Below are 20922 nucleotides of genomic sequence, written 5' to 3'. Positions count from 1 at the left end.
TATGTTTTAGTTTAGGCGGAAACTTCTTATCAAACAATACCCTAGAAGTTAATCTCCATTTAAGCCAATTAGCTTGTATTATATACGTTACGTCTTCATCTTCCTCTATTTCCCTAATTATGCTTATCCTAATTAGAAAACAATAACCAAAAATATTGCAATTAACAATCAAATTCGTATAGGGATTTTATCCCATAAATTGTGTTTATACATAAACTCATAGTTTAAATAAAAAGAAGGAAAAATTATTCAGAATAATCCTACATATTGTTCATCTGCTGTAAATAATTTCTATTATTGATTATTTTTAAATAATCCTACCTTTGTATATTATTTGCTGACAACACCCCTTTTCACATTTTAATCGGCTACTGTAGGTACCTACTAGATGTTACACTCACTTCTTCTTCCGCCTTATGCTTCTTCGTTGGTCTTATCATACTCTTCTTTGGTAGTAGGTATCTATATAGATGGTTAAATTGTGGAAAAGGGTGTTATTAGCAATTAATATACAAAGGTTAAATTATTTAAAAATAATCAATAATAGAGATTATTCACAGTCGATAAACAATAGATGATATTATTCTGGACAAATTTTTCTTAAAAACAAAACTACTATTATCAAAGCCATCAGCTACATGCCCAATTAAATGTCATAATTCATACATAAACAGGAGGGGGCCATCATGGTATAATAGATGCGAATTTTTGAAATACTTAAGCCAAAAAAAATAATAATTAAATAAACTAAGTTCTAAACTTATTCCAAAAGTAAGCGTGAAAATCTCAAACTTAAAGTTTGGGTCTGTTTGCAGTTATTAACTGCAAACAGGTCAAAAAAGACAAAAATAGTTGTTCCCACTTAGTAACTGGGAACAACTATTTTTCCTGTTGCTATTCGCAGTTACTAACTGCGAACAGGTCAAAACAGGTCAAATAGCTGTTCGCAATTAGTAAGTGCGAACAGCTATTTTGTCTTTTTTGACCTGTTTGCAGTTAGTAACTGCGAACATCCCTAAACCTCAGGTTTTAGAATTTCACGCTTACTTTTGAAATAAGTTTAAAACTTAGTTTATTTAATTATTATTTTTTTTTTCTTAAGTATTTCAAATTTTCTAATAGATGCTTGCCACTTCTAAATAGAGGGAAAGGATTGGTTTAATTAAGCGGATAGATAATTTTCTTAGGTCAAGCATAATTAAAAAGAGTCAAATGTAATTAGTTAGAGTTAAAATGCAATTAGCAACTTAATCATAGAAAACAAGCAAAGTGGTAATAACTATTACAATTTAAAATTTTTAAAGGTTGTAAATTACAAAATAAAAAAAACAAAGGCTGTATTTGACAAAAAATTTCAATATATACTAGGTTTTTGAGATATGTTACAGAAAACAATATATTCTAACTATACTAGTCCCTGTAATCAAGGATTAACAAAATATCAGAATAAAAACTTTTTTTTTTTTTTTAACACTTTTCCTCAAGTTAAGTCGTGGGATCTTCAACATTAATTTGCATAATATTGCTTCAAATGATACAACTTACAATGCTTTGACTAAAATCTCGGCTAAATGGAAGACTAATTATTTGTGCCTCAAGATTATATGATTTGATGAAGTGTCTATCTATTTCATCATGTTTAGTCATATAGTGTTAGACTAGATTCTTAGGATTACCGATGAAAGCTTTTTTATCAACTTAAGTAGAGCTTGCTACTCCCTTTAGGCAGACACCGAAGTATAATTTTTTGACCTACAAAACTAATGTGATCCCTTTTGCAATTTCATGAAATTTTGCTCATGCAATCTTTTGCTTCTTACTCTGTCAGGTGACTAAATTTGCTCTCACAACAATAAAGAAACCTGAGATAGATTTTTTGTCATCTTGATCTTGTGCCAAAATGGATAAGCAACAAGATCCATATGCACATTTCTCTTAAAAACAATCACAATCCCACTAATCGCTTTGAGATATCGAAGTATTCTGATAACATTTTTCATGTATTTTTTTTTTGAGGTTCGTACATAAATCTACTTACTACTCCAACTACATATACAATATATGACCTTGAATGAGAAAGCTATATTAGCTTTCCAAAATAGCCTTTGTTAGTTGCTTTAGCGTTTTTTAATGATTTAAAGTCCATAATTGACAATCATTAGAACATTCGCAGGTATGAAACCAATTAGACCAACTTCTCCCAAGAGATCAAGTGTATTTTTTCTAAACAATCATCTGATCTGGTAATAATAATGTCATCTACATCAATAATGAGGCATGTTAGCAACCTATTTCTTCTTTCAAAAAGAGTGTATGATTTGAATAACTCTATTGATATCCAAACTTCTTCATAATCATTGTAAATTTTTCGAACTTTGATTGGGTTTGACTTGATTTTTTTCCGATATTTTCAATTGCATTATTTACGAGTCACAAATTCAACTATTCGAATTATGAACTACTAATTTTTGATCGAGTTCCATTGATAGGCCTAAGTCTTTGTCCAACTTTCTCCAATGCTTTCTCTGTCCCATAAGATTTGCCCGACTTTTCTTTTTAGTTTGTTCCATTAAATTTGCTTCATTTTTATTTTTTCATAACCGGTACTCTTACATTAATTCTCATTCACATATTAAACTTATATTTTCATTTCATCTATACATTTCTCTTTTTCATATAATATCATTTTATACATTTTTTAATCTTTCCACCAAATTAGCAATGAGACAATTTTGATAAGACCAATGAAAGAAATTACGTACCTTTAATATAACCCACTTATTCTCAAGTCAATTTAATTTATAGTGAATGATTCCCCTCCTTAAATACCTTAAATTGATATGCTGAATAAAAATAACAATTAAAAAGAAAAACAATACATCAAGTTATATTTAGTAGTTCTAGAAATATTTCTTAGGTTTCTCTCTCCCTTGAAAAAGAGAAATGGGTGATAATCCCACAGGCAATGCCTTGGGTTTGCTACGTATCAAAATCAAAAGAGGCGTGAATCTTGCTATTCGTGATGTTAATAGTAGCGATCCTTATGTCATCCTTCGTCTTGCCAACCAGGTCTTCCTTCTTACCCCCTTTTTTCTCACATTTTCAATCTAATTTTATCATCATTGCAATTTAGCTTTAAATAATTAGATGTTTGGCAAATAACTGATAGTTAATAGCTGATTATAGTGGTTAATTTGATTAGATGATCATTATTAATAAGTTTGACTAGCTGATTTTGAACTCGCAGCTAAAAGCAGCTTGTTCAAAAACACAGCTTATTCACATTAATAAGTTGTTTTAATCTGCTAGTTTACCTAATATACTTGACCACTTAACTTTTTATTTATATTAAAATAAATTAAAATTGATGGTTAATTCATTTTGCCAAATACCAAATTTTAACTTTTCAAAAATTAACATAGTTGTGACTTGTTACTTGTAATATTTGAATATTAAGCTTTAATTTAATGCCTTGATCTAATTTGGAATGATCCATTGAAGATTATGAATTTATAATAAATTCAATTTGAAATTGTAGAATTAAACTGATTTTTATTTTAGGTTTATAGAGTCATTTATTTTCAACCATCAAACATTCAACCTCATAAGTCAAACGTCAAAAATTTATTTTACAGAGATGTGTCAATGTCACGGCATCCATTAGACCATTACATTAACTTAAAGAAGGTGTTTATCCACGGGTTTTACCTAAAATTTTGATAAAATTTGTGAGAGAACATCTCAATATGCGAGGTTATAATTGAGCCGGTTCAAAAGCTAAAAATGAAAAAAAGAAAATGTTCCAAAACCAAAAATTTTAAACTAAAATAAATAGATTAATTTAAATAGATTAATTTTAACTTTAAGTAAATCTTAAATAGATCAGTTAAAATAAAATTTGAAAATTTTAACCCATAAGTTGTTAATTTTGATATTAAAGGGATTAATTTCTACTTACAAGTTTATATTCTTAATGGATCAATTATTTTAATGTTAGATGATCAATTCAAACCTTAAAGTGAATAATTATATATAAGTGATCAATTAAATGCTCAGTTTTAATTTATGAAAGAAATCAATTTTAACCTTAAATTGATCAATTATTGATCAAGTACTGAAAAAAACTATAACTGGACCGATTGGATTATTGGTCTCGATCTGAGATGGTTGTCGTTCGCTCCTAAAACCTTTTAAAATTTTAAAACTTGGCCTGCATTAGCGAACTTACATTATTTGTCACAACCCACCCTTTTTCTTAGTGAGCGGGACCTATGGCGAAATGGATTTTTTATTTTATAATTAAATATATAGCTATATTTTTGGGTTCTATAGTTAGTTCATAACTTACAATAAAAAATTAACATCGTCGACATGAAAATGTGATTTTATAATAAACCATAGCACAAAGTCCATAATTCACGGTCCAAAAAAAAGTGGTACAACAATTTCAAGCATCTTAAATTGACAAAAAAAACTCAATAACTTTTCACACAAGAAATATAATTTAACGTGTTAATAACAACAGTAATTATATATTTATTATAAAATTTATATTTATATATATAATTTCATATAAACAAAAATTTAGTATATTACACGAGTTTTTATTTTAATTATTTATGTAAGTGTTGAAAAATATGTCACAAGAATAGAAGGGTCATCAAAAAACTTAAAAAGAAAATCGTCTATCACTAACGTAGTCTAACTCATAATTTTGAAGTGGTATTAATCTTTATAAGCCTCAAATTAATAGAAGTAGTTTTTACTAAGAGAAGATCTTTTATTTTTGAAAAAATTATCGTAAATAATATAACTTTTTGTTAATTTTCCTACAATAATACTAATTATTGACTAACCATGAATAATACCAACTTAGGTGGCATTTTTCTAGAATAATACCAACTTTAGTTTATTGACTAATTTACCAATTCTTTTAGACTTATAATCGCCAATCATTTGATTTTTAACATGTTAGGGATTTTCTAGAAAAACACCCCTTTTAGTTGGTATTATTCATGATTAATCAATAGTTAATATTATTGTAGAAAAATTAACAAAAAGCTATATTATCCACGATAATTTTTCCTTTATTTTTTACGAACTTTTGGACTTGTAGTTTCCAATCCAACGAATTGAAAGCTAAGATAAAAATTTTTTAGTTCTCAATCATTAATGATTGATTAGTACTAATTGCTTACTATCTCCACCTATTGAATATGACACATTTGTCATTTTGGTCCGTCCTATTTAATTTGCATTATTTATATTTTTGGTTAATGCGGCTCACCTTTTACTTTTAAATTCATCCATACATTTTAACTCTATTTTAATTTTATTCACACAATTCATTTTCACTCTTTATTTATTTCCATTATTAACTTTTTTCAAAAACATCAATTTTTTCTTTGCATAAAACTAACATGAGAGAGTATTTATTTTCTTTCCACAAACTAAAATAATGTAAGTTGAGATATACTTCCTCCGTTGTCATATAGTCGCTACATAATAATTATTAGTACTATTTATTTTTCAAGCTTATTTTACTAATGCGTTAAAAAAATATTCTCAATTGAAATGTTATTTGAATCGTGTAATCGAATTATATTTGTCAAAGATAAAAAAAAGCAGTTGTAAAAATGATAACAACAAAATGAAGAATTAGCCGTCTTATTTTGGAACCAATTATTTAGCCAATTGAAATAGACAAGAAATATTTTGTAATACCCCAGATTTAGCTTGAAAAAGGATTGATAGACTACTTATATCAACAAGGTGCATCTTCTTTTCTAGGGAGCCCATTTGCTAAGAACTCCACAGTTAAGCGTGCTTGGTGGAGAGCAATCTTAGGATGGGTGACCTCTTGGGAAGTTTTTCCGGGTGCGCAAGAGTGAGGCCAAAGTGCGCTGGAAAGACTTGTGTTGGTTTGTGGGGCTAGTCTACAGTCTCCAAGAGTAGTCACCAGCGGTCCGAGGGGCCGGGGTGTTACATATTTTCTCAAAGTCTCCCATAAATAATAAGCCCTTATAAAGAAAAACAATATTGTTTTCAAAATGAAGCTGTTTTGGATCCCACGTTAAATACGTTTTACAAACATACAAAAGATTAGTTGATCAGCATTACCAAAATACATAACATCCATTGTTGAAATTTATCTTAACAATTGGACAACCGATATTCATCTTCTTCATAATAAACTTACCGTCCTAATAATTAATAGGACTAGTATAAATTTTCAACCTTTTTTTTTATAATAATGTTCCGTTCGCTTTTTTAATGTTCTCATTTGGAATATTTCATTTTAAGGAGAGAAAAATTTTATTATTATTTGGGAATTTCACATGATAGCATCGAAATTTTATGAAACGCCAGTGGTAGTATTTTTTATAAGATTTTTCCACATAGTAGCATTTTTATGCTCTCAAATATTTAATTCACTATTTTGACGTTTGATTCACCGTTTAATTCGTCAACACTCTCAAATGTTAAGAGTAAATTATAAAGATAAGAACCAACACTTAATAAGGGTAGAAACATCAAAATGGTGAATTAAACGGAAATTGATAAGAATTTAACGGAAAACACTACGGCAGTTAGATAAGGCATAAAATTGGATGCTACCATGTGGAAAAATCTTACAAAAGTACTACCACTAGCGTTTTATGAAAGTTCGATGCTACCATGTGGAATTTCCATTAATATTTTGATACATATTTAGAAAATAAAATATGCCATGTGAGATCTCATTAGATTCGTCTTAATATATACTTTTTTATTATGTATTTTTTATAATTTTTTATTATGTATATTTAAAGATATCGAGGTTTAAAAGTTGTTTTGAAAAAAGTGCAATAAATAAACGAGAAGAACAAAAAAAAACAAAAGAAGTACTAATTATTAATTAACTATTAATAATATCAAATAATAGGTGTATTTTCTAAAAACATCCAATATTACGACTTTAAACAAGTTGTTTAGTTTAAACAACCACATGACCCACCACCCCTCTCCTTTCTAGTCACCCACCCTCATTGCCACCTACCAACTCCCTCCCACTCACCGCCACCAACAAACAACACTCCCCTCATTGTCTTTGTGATCGTCAGATTTGATTTTGTGGGTCGCAATGGTGATGGGAGTTTCATCATGTAGTGATGGTGGTGGGTTGTGGTAGCCTAGGTGTTAACGCTTGATGGTGGTGAGCATTGCGCAAGCAAGGGAAAGAGTGGAGGTTGCACTGGGGGTGTAACAGCCCTTGAATTTCCGACCCCTTATACGGAACCAAAACCACAAAGGACAGGAGGAAGTTCGAGTGTTACATTAAAATAAAATAAATAAAATAATTAGAAACCTTGTAAATGTGAGTAGAAATTTCGGCAACAATTCGACTAAAATCGAGGGCGTGATGGAATATAAAACACAATAAAATAACTAAACTCATCCAAGGCATCATCGCTTTAAAAACTCGTACCACAACGGAATGATTCATCGTCGGCTCCTCAAATCTTCATAACAAGCATGGATTGTGGTTCCAATGTTAACGCTTGAGTTTTAAAAAAAAAAATAATAAAATACTTTAAACAATACAAATCCATAACCTACGCAGCGGAAAATTTAAATAATACAAAGGAGGATACAAGGCCTCATATCAAAAATATATACAGACAAAGTTTGCAAAAGACATAAGAACTACAAAATCAAAAGACGTTTGCATAACACGAGTTATGCTTCGCACTCCACACTCCCCAAAAGCAATGCAAAAGATGCTCCAGATACCTAATACGCCAATGATCCTGCTGCTGCTCAACATCAGACCAAAGACCAATGTATCATAGTAGAACAATCATAGGAAGTCGTAAAATAATCAAACATAAACACAAATACGTCAGTAACTAACACCAAATATAATAAGGCCAACATACTAGATATCAATATGTTATACCACGATATAAATATGATTTCATAAGACACAAGCACAACTAGTGACCATCTATCATCCATTTATACTTGTTAATCTCATTTCTTCCTTCCTAACCCAAATAATGCGTTCTTGGTTGGAATGTAAGTCTTAACACTCCTCTTTTCAAAAACATAAACTCTGATAAACACGTGTAGTGTCAACTCATTTAAGGCCACTAACAGGCTACTAAACACTTGACCTTAAAAAGCTTGTCTACCTTAAAGTAAGTATAATCATAATATATCCTTGAGATTCTTAACTCCCATAATAACATAGGCGTAATCTTTTTATGAAAGAAAACCCTTGGAGTTCGCAAGACCCACAAGGCACTTCTCATTATAAATCTTGTAACAATGAATAAACTCTCTATCAATGAGAACCTTACGATTTGCAAGATCCCACCAATAACTCAAACATACTCTTGCAATCAATGAGAACCATGGGGCTTGCAAGACCTATCGGTAACTCAAATATACTTTTGCTATCAATAAGAACCATGGGGTTTGCAAGATCCATTGGTAACTCAAATATACTCTTGCAATCAATGAGAACCATGGGGTTTGCAAGACCCACCGGTAACTCAAATATACTCTTGCTATCAATGAGAACCATGGGGTTTGCAAGACCCACCGGTAACTCAAATATAATCCTACTATCAATGAGAACCATGGGGTTTGCAAGACCCACCGGTAACTCAAACATACTCTTGCTATCAATGAGAACCATGGGGTTTGCAAGACCCACCGGTAACTCAAATATACTTTTGCTTTCAATGAGAACCATGGGGTTTGCAAGACCCACTGGTAACTCAAATATACTCTTGCTATCAATGAGAACCATGGGGTTTGCAAGACCCACCGGTAACTCAAATATACTCTTGCTATCAATGAGAACCATGTGGTTTGCAAGACCCACCGGTAATTCAAATATACTCTTACTATCAATGAGAACCATGGGGTTTGCAAGACCCACCGGTAACTCAAACATACTCTTGCTATCAATTAGAACCATGGGGTTTGTAAGACACACTGGTAACTCAAATATACTTTTGCTTTCAATGAGAACCATGGGGTTTGCAAGACCTACCAATGACTCAAACATAAACTCAAACTCATATATAAAGGAATCGTTCCGACTCCAAATAAACATAATGAAATTCTATCAATAAGGGAATTGTGCTTAGCATCTAATAATACCTTTGTTCTTTGCGTCTATACCATTCTAAGTTCAAGATATATGCAATCAATAGCTATTCATGTATAAGGCTTACTCTAGTACATCATATTTATAATACAATGCACAAGGTCGCAAATATTGATAACACTTTGAAACATAAGCATATAAGAATTTGTTACAGCGTGTGCGTACCTGTAATTGCAACTGCAAGACAAAAAGTTATCACAACCACCAAATATGAGGTTCTTAAGCTTCTCTTATGAACTGAGCACCTATGCACGTTCAAAGTATGACTAATAAGTCTACTTAACCTCATATAAGAGTCACTTACTCTAAAAGAAAGTAGTCTACTACCATTAGAGCGAGTTCTAGTTCATGCTATCAAGCTAATTAGCCAAATGCAACAGCTTCAATTCTAGATTTGCTTACTACTACACCAATAATTCTAATCTAATCACAACATACACTTTTCACACTATATTTACGACAAAGTATGTTCTAAGGAACAAATCTTAACTATATATATTGCATTGTCATATTACTATGAATTAGTAGACATAATTGAATAAAATAATGTATTACATACAATAGAGAAAATACCCAAGGTAGTAAGCTAGTAATGACATGAAATCCATTTCACCACATTATTCAAGGTTCATAGAGACTACAAGAAATTACTTATGTCGCTCACAACATCAAGAATCCTTTTTTTTTACCAAGACTATACAACTTACAACAACGATTAGTTTAAGTGATAATGACAATTAATTTAATTCTAAAGTGCAATAAAAATAATATCAACTCATAACAAGAACCGCAAAAGCCCATAATCAACTCTTAGTAATCAAATAAAATTAATTAACAATCACTATTAACTAACACCTCTTAATGATATTAAGAATATAAACCACCATTTACAAAAAATAATAATGACAATTAACAATCACTTTTTTTTTTGGTGACCAAGAATCCTAACCATTACTAGCTAATAACTAATACTACCACCATTCATCTACAATGGTACATACACAAAGCTTATACAAGATTATTAAATTAATAAATCACCATTAAAACCAAAAAAGTAGTAAATAATACTTTTATTTTCATAATAATATAAACCTAACTTATCCATTTTCAAATCACCATAATCACTCAAACCCATAACAAGATCTCATTAAATCATATTCACATTTAACAAGTATAAACTCTAAATAACAAGAAGTTAATTATCAAGAACATACAAAATCAAATTGGGTTAGAAATTGCTCACAAAGAGTTGAGAGGATGATGGAAAAGGCAAAGAACTTTCAACCAGCTTGAGAGGGGGACCACCGGCGGTGGCGGCTGGTGGTGGCTCGCGGTGACAGCTGGTGGTAGCGACTGCTGACAGCTGGTGATGGTGGTGGTGGATGATTCTTGGTGCTGAGGAAGGGGAGGTGAAGAAGAGAGAAAGAGATGGAAAACTAGGAAACACGGACACGGCACCTCACCGGTGTCTCCCGTGTCGAACACGTGTCGGACACGGACACGCGAAAATCCGTGTCCAACACGCCAAATGAAGTGTCCAATATTTTAATATTTTTTCGGACACGTGGACACGGCAAGGACACGCGACGGACACGGCAAGGACACGCGACGGACACGGCAAGGGACACGGCAAGGACACGTGTGTTGTTTTTATTTAATCTTGTTTTTGAGGTTTGCTGCCAATGCCATTGCTGGCTGCCGCCAGGCTAATTGGCTAGTGGGAACTGGGAAGAGCAAGTAGCCCATACCTTCTGAAATGCTATTTCAAGGCTGCTTCTTTTCATAACTCTTATTTTTTCTCAAATATTTAAATACACCTGTTGTTTATTTGGTACTTATTTAAATGTTATGTGAGTTTTATATTTTTAAAGTGTTTATTTACAAATATCAAATGAAAGATTGTAAAATTATCTTTAATTTGATATATTTATTATATTACCATTTACGTGTCCCCGTGTCCGCCATTTTTAAGTTGGCGTTTTTCCGTACCCGTGTCGTGTCCGTGTCCGTGTCCGTTTTAGTGCAACCTAGATGGAAAATGAGGAGCAAGAGTTTAGGGGTTTTTATTTATTTCTTTCATTCTTTCTTTCTTTCTATTTTTCCTTATTCAAAGCTCTAACCCATTTATAATCATATATTTACTTACAAGCCCAAATTAAGACAACTTTTGATATGCTAGCAAAATTTTGAGTTACAAGTACAAGTTTAATTTGAACATCTTTATTGGAGTAATTATAAATATACTCTTGATATAAATATGTAGGTATTCATATACAATTATAAACAATCAATACAAACTAATTCAAAATAAATATTAAAATAAAAAAATCTCTAAAAAATATTATTACAAATAAATAATGACGTAATTACAAATAACTAATTCAAAATAATATGCTCCATGAACATAGGATTCTTATTTCTCATGGGACACTTACGTATGTGAAGTTTCTTGCATGTATTGATGGTATATTTAATTAAGAGTTGAACCACATATTTTATCATCATTAGTGTTTGTAACCACCATGGATTGAAAAGGTGATGAACATCTCATTTTATATACACTCATTAACATTCTAATATTCTCTACATATACTCCACCTAAAATGTATGAGAAAAGGGGTTTATTATCCTGCACTAGCATGTGTGGTAATCCGTTTGATGCTTGTGGACCAACATTATGCATGATATATATTTAACAATCTATTATTTATTTTTTAGTATATTTTATACTCGATTATATAACTAATATAGTTATATAATAATATGCATGTGATCTTGTTTTGATGTTAAGAAATTGTTTTTTCAATTTTTCTGCACCCATTTATATTCTTATAGTGGGCTGGCAGTAGGAGGGGAGTGGGAAAGGTGGTCGTTGGATTTGTTTTATTTTTTTGTATTTTGTTATTGCATTTTCTCTTTTATTTTTATTTTTAATTTATTAGCTAGTACAGTTAACCTACAATTTTAGATTAATAACAAGTTAAAAGGATGTTAAAGGGAAATGCTCCATGAAGTGATATTATAATGGTTAATCAAAAATTACTATCATTTACTAGTGGAAAAAACCTCATTTGCTGCGGTTTTTTGGCCATTATTTGCTGCGGTTTTGGCCCCAAGCAATAGTAATAACAGCAAATGGCCTATTTTAAATGTTGCGGTTTTAAACCGCAGCAAAAAAGAGCTTTATTTGCTACGATCAGCCCCCAAAATCACAACAAATAAGTGGCATTATTTGCTGCGGTCAGCCCCCAAAACCGCAGCAAATAATGGCAATTATTTGCTGCGGTTTTGGGGGCTGACCGCAGCAAATAACTATTATTTTTTTTTCTTTTTTCGTTTTATACTAATAATAATCCAATAATAATGTACAATGTAATAACAATGATTAATCCAATAATAATCCAATGATAATCACAAATAATCACCAATAATCTCTTTGTAATAAAAAACTCTAAATCGTTTATATAATATAATATTATGTACATACATATATATATATATATATATATATATATATATATATATATATATATATATATATATATATATATATATATATATATATATATATATATATATATATAATATACATTAAAGTCCTAAAAAATCTATGCTAATTACAATTTATCAAGGACAAAAATTAGCAAGATACGCGGCAATCTTGTCTTTTAATTCGCACATCTCTCCACTTCTCAGAGTGCGTGTTTCCCTCGGAATGTCGTATATAACCTATAATATAATATAAAATTAAAAGATTAATAAACATTAGATTTTACCAATAATATTAATAATTTAAGAACGTAACAAAAATACTTACGGCATCTATGTTTTCGACTCCAACCTCCTTCACGGATTTTAAGATATCGTCCATGTATTTGAGAGTGTAGTAGCCGCAATCAACGGAATTAGAAGGTTGTCGAAAGCACTAAGAGAAAATAGATGTTAGTGCCAAAGAAGCATAAAAACGCATAAAATCGCAACTTAATACGTAATTAGTATGTGCTCATTGACATCGGCCACATTATTGACGTCCTCAACAACACTTTTCTCTTTGTAAACTCCCTCCTCACCATGCCAAACCCAAACATGATATTGAGGCCTAAACCCACGTCGAAGTATGTGCTCCCTAAGGATATCAACACTATCTACCTTTGATACATTGCCACAACTGACACATGGGCAATAAAAATCAACTCCCCCCGTCCTAGCTTGATGTTCAACCGCAATACTACAAAATTCTAATACGCCATCAATAAATTCCGACGATTCAATGCTTCCATACAGCCAAGAATGATCTTTTGTCATCCTAATTAGTGTGATTAATTGATTCAAAACAAAATTAGTACACAACTTTTAAACATATATACTTATTTCTAATAAACATATTTAACCCTAAAAATATATACTTTGAATAATTAACATTGTATACTTCATACTTCATATACTTCACATTCTAATTCTATATAACCAAACATATTCTAATTCTATATAACCAAACATATTCTAATTATATACTTCATACTTCAATATTAAGCACTACATTGTAAATAAAATCATATTCAAAATATAAATAATAAAACTAAATCATTTAACCTTAGAAATATAAGTATTCTAATTCTAATATTAAAGACAAGTATAACAACAAACCACATTTTTAACAAAATATGCAAATAATTAACAAACCACGCAAACCACATTCACAAATAATTACTAAATATGCAAATAATTAACAAACCACATTTTTAACTAAATTACTAAATCACAAGTGAAACAATAAAAATATAAACTTGCAAATTTACAAAACAAATAGAAATTACCTTGATTTTGTGGGTTATGTAATAATCTACAAAGAAAAACAAAAAAAACAATTAAGCCTAATTTTCGTATGTTATGAACTTGCAAAAAACTTAAAGGTTTGAGAATTTAAAAAGACGAATAATACCTTAATTCGTGAGTTTTGAAGATGAACAAGACCAAATGCCTTTGGTTTCAAACGGTTTTGAAGAATGATGAACAGTAGAAGTCGTGGGAGAAGAAGAATAGTCGAGCAGATGATGAACAAGTAGGGGGTTTATGAAAATTCAAAGTTTGAAGTCTGATGATGAAGTTTGATGATGAACAAGAACATACGATGAACCGCTGTTTGAAGTTTGAAGTTTGAAGTTTGAAGTTTGATGAAGAGCAGATGAAGTTTGGTGATGAACAAGAATAGTAGAAGTTTGAAGTTTGAAGTATGGAGAAGATGAACCGCTGTGTTCGTGCGTGTGTTCGTCTTATGAAAATATAAACGTTAAAAAGCTAGGCGCCATTTTAATACATGTTATTTGCTGCGGTCAAAGGGGAAAATCGCAGCAATTGAGTGTGTTATTTGCTGCGGTCACAAGAAAAATCGCAGTAATTAATCTTGCAACTGCTTATTTGCTGTGGTCAAGGCCTAAAATCGCATCAAATGATAAGCAGCAAATACGTTTTTTTCCACTAGTGCATTGTAGTGAAAACGTAAAAAAAAAAAAATTTATTATTCACATTAATTTTTACTAAATTTTGTGATATAACTTCTAACATATTTAATTCATACTTGTACTTCTAATATGCATGCGAATTGGATCTTATTTGAGTAATAATGACCACTTTTTTCAAGTAAAGTATTGAGTTCACTTTTTGTTGTCTCATTTTTTAATCATTTTCTTCTCTTAGCCTATTATTGTTACTTTATTTGTATCATTAGGAAAACTTTTTTCTAATGTTCTTATATCCTAATTGTAAAATTTTTATTTTTATTTAGCAATTAGCCCACAACTATTGATTTTAATGTATACACATTTGACATTGATGGCAAGTCGAGTAAAAGTCACATTGCCATTCTAATTAATCCATCTTGTTATGAATGGTATCACATGTGTGACTTGAGTGCACAATTGAAGTGTGTATTCATGTGTGTGACTCTTGGTTTGTGGAATCCAAAAGGGTGTAATTATGTGGAGAGTATTCATGGGAATTATTGGTGTTAATGAAGATTAATGAAGAAGTAGAAAGGACTTGTTTTTGATAGCTCGATCAGAATTCTGACAGAGGAAGCAGAATGGTCGCTCGACCTACCCGCTCGACCGAGCGAGTCTTATTGGTTGGTCGAGCGATCAGACAGAATGTATCCAGAATGTATCTATTGCTCGCTCGACCGAGCCCTCGACCGAGCGAGCTCTCTGTTCCAGTCGAGCGGTTTCTCTGATGTGCATGGGATGCTGTTTTTGACCTTTCAAGTTCTTGGAGTTATCTCATATTATTCATTACTCTATATTAATATTGTATTCAAGTGAGCTATTGACATTCATGTACCTAGTACTATATATAGAGCTCTCATACTCACACATCAAACACATCAAACACAACCCCTAAGCCAAACACATAGCCCTTTGTTTTTTATCTCTTACTCAATTGTAATTCTTCATTTTGAAGTGTTGTTTGTACTCATTTGATATAATATAAACAGAAACTACACACCACGGAGGACGTAGCCATCGTTGGGTGAACCTCCTTAAATCTTTGTGTCTCTTTTGCTTGGTTTACATTGTCAAACGTTGTTTTGTTTATTGTTGTTTGTATCGTTCTTAACATCGTAACGGTTTTGGCAAATATTTTCACATCTAAATCAAGCATACATCTGAATCTAAAGTTAAAGAAAAAGGTAAACAATAGAGCACGGTAGTACGTTCAGATTGAATATAAATATTTAAAGGCAAATAAAAGTCAAATAGCAAAACAAAGTTAGTTAGATAGATTCAGATTGAATATATATATTTAAAGGCAAATAAAAGTTAAATAGAAAAACAAAGTTAGTTAGATAGATGATTAAAGAAATTTAATTGTTATAGAGGTGGAAGAATTGGTTAAAAAGTATTGAAAAATAGATAAAATGTCAATTAGTTTTCTCATTTTAGAGTAAAAATTTACCCTAGAAGAGGGTGGGCCAATTATTTTCCTCCAAATGAGAGAAATCAATCGAATTATCCTTTTTTTTACTATCTTTTTTAAATTATTCTTATTTTATCTCTTTCACGATTATTTCATTGAATTCATTTGCAAATTGAAATCAATGTTAGTTTGATTTCTTTACCTCTTAAATATTCACTCTCAATTCAAGCGAGTCCTAGAGAAGATTATATCTCTTAATTTTTTAAGATTTTACTATGCAAATTGAAATCAGTGTTTCTTTAGAAATATTTTTGACAATTACATTAAAGGAACATGTAAATTATTTAATACCTAGTTTAAAAAATATGAAGAATAAAAAAACCAAAAGCAGGAAAATAAAGTATTTCATTATAGATGTGTGTCTGGATGGAATGAAATAGATGAAAAGAAAGAGGAAATTAGAGGGATGAAAGATCTCTTATTTAAATAATAAAATAAGAGAAAAGAGATTTGAAAGGGAGATGTTTGAAAGGATTAGATAAACACAAATTCTTGTGAATGTGCCAGCCTATTATATACTTTTTGAAATATTGTAAATAGGCATTAAAAATAATGTAAGTAGGCATTTTAAGATATTATAAGTAGACATTAAGGATATGATAAGTAGGCATCAAAGATAATGTAAGTGGACATTAAAAATACGGTTAGTGGACATTAAGTTTTAATGGGTTGGGTCTGAGAGACGTCTCTCAATGAGACGGGCTCTCAAGAGACTAGCTGTTAGATAAATAATTTTTTAAAGTCTCAATCTCTCCAAAATTGAAAAGATTTGGATGAAAAACCCTTAGTTCTTTTTCATTTCCTTTCCTTTTTTAGAAACAAATAAGAGTTACTTTTCTTCCATTTCTTTTTGTTTCTTTTCCCTCCCCTCTTCTAAACAAACAAAAGTTACTTTTTTTTCATTTCTTGCTTTCTTTTTTTTTCCTCCAATTTGTTTTCCTTCTCTTCCTTTTTGTCCCTTTTGCTTCTCTGTTTTGTATTATATCCAAAAATGTTATCCAAACATAATGTGTAATACATAGGGTTTCGTGAATAAGTATAGGGTTTTTTCCATATAGTATTCCAATATCTTTTAGGTTCAAGGATAGAATTTGCAAGTAATACAAAATATTCCTTCTATTCTATGAAATTTGTCCCACTTTATTTTTTAATTTGTTTCAACAAATTTGTTTATTTCTATTTTTGACAATAACTCAAAAGACTCTTTTAATTCTCATCCATTTTAATTTATTTTTTTTTATCTTATCCACATATTTTTTTCACTTTTTCATAAAATACCATTTTATCTATTTTTCTTATTTTTCCATCCATTGTCGATAGAGGGAAAAGAGATAATATATGCTTAATGGAAATAAATTTTACTCCAAATATTTATATATCCTGAAATTAGTGTTTGTGTAATTGTTGTTTCAGAAACTAAAGACGCGCATTATTAAGAAGTCCCTTAATCCCGAATGGAATGAGGATCTGACCCTTTGTGTTGCGGATCCTAATGAGCCTATTAAATTGGTACATACTATCTTATGTTTCTTTTTATTAACAAAAAAATTAACTATCATTTGTATTTTTATTAGAAATTAAGCAATTGTCATGAAAAAATGCCTTATGTGAAAAGGATATTTTCTCAAATACAATTCTCTTGATCAACTATAAAATGATCAAACTTGATGAAAATGTTGTCCTCTTTATGAACCCATAAGCCAAAATCATGTGAAATCTCAACTTTTCAACATTTTTTTCTAGCTTGTTTTTTGTGTTAGGTTTTCAACTTTTCAATATGAGAACAGTCCAATATTTGACCTTTTGAAAAAAATAAACTAATTTTCATATAAATAAAATAAAAACTATCACTGAATTTCTTAAAATAAGCGTTTTTGTACCTGTATTTCAATATAATGGGCCTAGCCCAATATACCACATTACCACTATAATAATCCTAACAATAAACCTTTGAAAAAAACAAGTTGCTATATTGTCAAAATTCAAAAAGCAATTATGATAGAAAAGCAATCACTACAAAATAGATTGAATTCTAACTTATGTCTTTTGCTATTTATTATTGGGGAAAAATAGTTGATTGGACTACTTAGCTGATTATATGAGTCAAACAAGCTAATAAATATAATGTTTGGTAAAAGAGTTTTTTTAAATAGCTTTTATTTGGCTCAACCCTCTATTTAACAACAGGTTGGCATACTTAGAATTAGCTGATTCATGAGTTTTCATGGCAATTGGCAATAGTCATTTCTTTAGCCTTAAGCCCACATTAATTATTTTCGATTCAATGATAATATTACCCATACTTTATTATTTTTAGTTTACTTATGTGAATATCTAAAACGATTTAAAATGATTATTTTATTGTACTATTCTTCTCACTAATTATCACAACATAATTTTGACTTGGAATTTAGTTTATAGCTATACTAATATTAATATTTTGTTAATAAATTATGTAAGAGTATTTTATAAATAAATATTAACTTAACAACAAATTTGTAGTGTCTCTATATGTCTTTTCACACTAATCAACTCTAAGCTAATAGCTAAAATTTACAAAACACTAGTAAATAACTAGCTAAAAAAACTAGTTACTCAAATCAGTTGGTCAAATCAACTCTCCCAATCAACTATCAGTTAGACAGTTACTAGCTATCAACTATTTGTCAAACACTATGCACATTCTTTTGAACTGATTTTTTTTGGATATTTTGAGTCAATGAGCAATAGTTAGGATATCCCAACACTAATTTGGGGTGTACAGGGTAAAATGATAGTTGAGAGTATTTTTTACAAATTTTCATTTAATATATTTATAATTGAATATATGCAATGACAAACGTGCAAAAATTAAATAATATATCATATCATATTATATCATATCATATAATATACTAATTCAACAACCACTTAGCACGTGGCGGCTTGAGAATAAAAACTGAAAAATAATAAGAAGATGCCATGTTTACCTTGCAAAATAAATTTGAGTATTAATTAATTAATGCGTATCCCATAAGGGTAAATCGGGCTAATTCAAAAGCTTTTGTTAAAAGCTACTACATACTTGCCTTTTTCATGAATTGGCACTTGGTAGAATGGTAGTATCTTTCAAAAAGGATAATTAGTATATCTATTTCATAAGGTTTATCTCAGATGTGCATCCTTCTTTAATTTGATTTATTTTTTCCATTTATGTATCATTTCTGAAAAAAACCTCTAGTGATTAATTCTTTAATATATTTTGGGAGTTTTTGAAGACAAAAATAAAAGAGATCTACCATGTAGAATACAAATAAATTTAAGCTTCTTCAAGGCATATGTGTGATTATGTTTTGTTTGAGTCAATTTTAGTCTAAAAATTAGCATATTTGGGACTTCTTATTTAAAAAACATGGTTTACAATTTACAATTTATGAATTTAAGATTTTTTGGGTTTTAAAATTAATAAAATACATCGTGAATATGAGACTTTTATGATTAAATAAAAATTTAAATTTTTGATTTTTAGCTTTAAATTTGGTGAATGTATAATAGGGGTTTAGTTGTGACTTGTGGGTTTAATAAAAAGGTGTTGAATTTTGTTTTGTTTGATTGTTTTTGAAATCATACAACTTGTTATAAATGCTTATATTGGAAGTTTCAATTGAAACTTATCTATCTTTTAAAAGAGTAAATTTTTGTTAAGATTTTGCCTATAAGTATATCTACTGTATACATTGAATCTAAATAGTTAGTATTTCTTTAATAAAAATAGGAAGTTGTATAGACATCTATAAAAAGATGCTAAACCATACGATTGAAATATATTTTTATTTTTATTGTCAATATTCATAAGTCATAGTTAATGGTTAAAAGAGGCTAAAATTCAATAAATTTAAGTTGCTAAAAAGAAAATTATGATTATAAAAAACTTTATACAAATATAAAGTTTCACATTCTATGCATGGCACGGGTATTATACTAATGATAAAATAATAGTGAATAAGAAGAGCATTATTTTTGATTGATTGTGTACTTGACATATAAAGAATGGTTGTATTTGTATATATACAGTATGTGTACGACCATGACACATTCTCTCTTGATGACAAAATGGGAGATGCGGAGTTTGATATAAGACCATTCTTAGAAGCAGTAAAGATGAACGAGGAAGGCCTTCCAAATGGAACAATTATCATGAAAGTAAGACCCGAGAGGCAAAATTGTATCGCGGAGGACAGCTGCATAGTTTGGAACGATGGAAAGCTTATTCAAAACATGTTCCTCCGGCTTCGCAATGTCGAGTGTGGTGAAATCGAGCTGCAATTACAATGGATAGATCTTCCTGCTTCCAAATTGGGTGCTTAATATTGTGTCACATCCATAAGAGTGTAGGAAACTAGCTAGAGCTTTAAATTACTAATTTTCTATATTATTATTGGAGAATAAATTTTGATATTAGTTTTTATAAATTGTATGTTATTTTCAAAATACACTCTTAATTTCAAATATGTATTTTTTCATAATATTTTTATTAGCATCTTATATCATCGTTTTAGGAGTGGATAGAGAGCGGTTAATAATGTCGATTGATATTACTTAAATGTTAGGATAAGAAATAATGCAAATGGATAAGTCAAACTCATTTGTAAAATAGGTTTTTTTTACCATATGGTTTGTTGCTCAAGGCTCCACCACTCCCTTCCTTTTATTTTTGGAAAATTTCACTACATTTTTTAGTCCGCATAGTGACCTCGAGCTTTCAAGTTTAATTTCTATGTGGTAGACAAAATGTTAAGTTTTTTATTAAA

At 30.0% G+C, this 20922-nt stretch overlaps 1 protein-coding gene across 1 annotated transcript; it reads left to right on the top strand.

Moving 5' to 3' along the window:
• The first annotated feature begins 2847 nt into the window (after positions 1-2847).
• On the top strand, positions 2848-20592 carry LOC130804357 (protein C2-DOMAIN ABA-RELATED 1-like). Its single transcript, XM_057668770.1, has 3 exons — positions 2848-3069; positions 17546-17641; positions 20186-20592. Exons 1-3 carry the CDS (start codon positions 2944-2946, stop codon positions 20477-20479), a joined length of 516 nt encoding a protein of 171 aa, XP_057524753.1. The 5' UTR covers positions 2848-2943; the 3' UTR covers positions 20480-20592.
• Positions 20593-20922: the final 330 nt, after the last annotated feature.

The sequence above is a fragment of the Amaranthus tricolor genome, chromosome 17 (genome assembly GCF_026212465.1).
Source record: "Amaranthus tricolor cultivar Red isolate AtriRed21 chromosome 17, ASM2621246v1, whole genome shotgun sequence".
NCBI classification, from domain to species: domain Eukaryota; kingdom Viridiplantae; phylum Streptophyta; class Magnoliopsida; order Caryophyllales; family Amaranthaceae; genus Amaranthus; species Amaranthus tricolor.
Note: the sequence above shows the minus strand (reverse complement) of the source record. Positions and strands in the feature narration are given on the sequence as shown.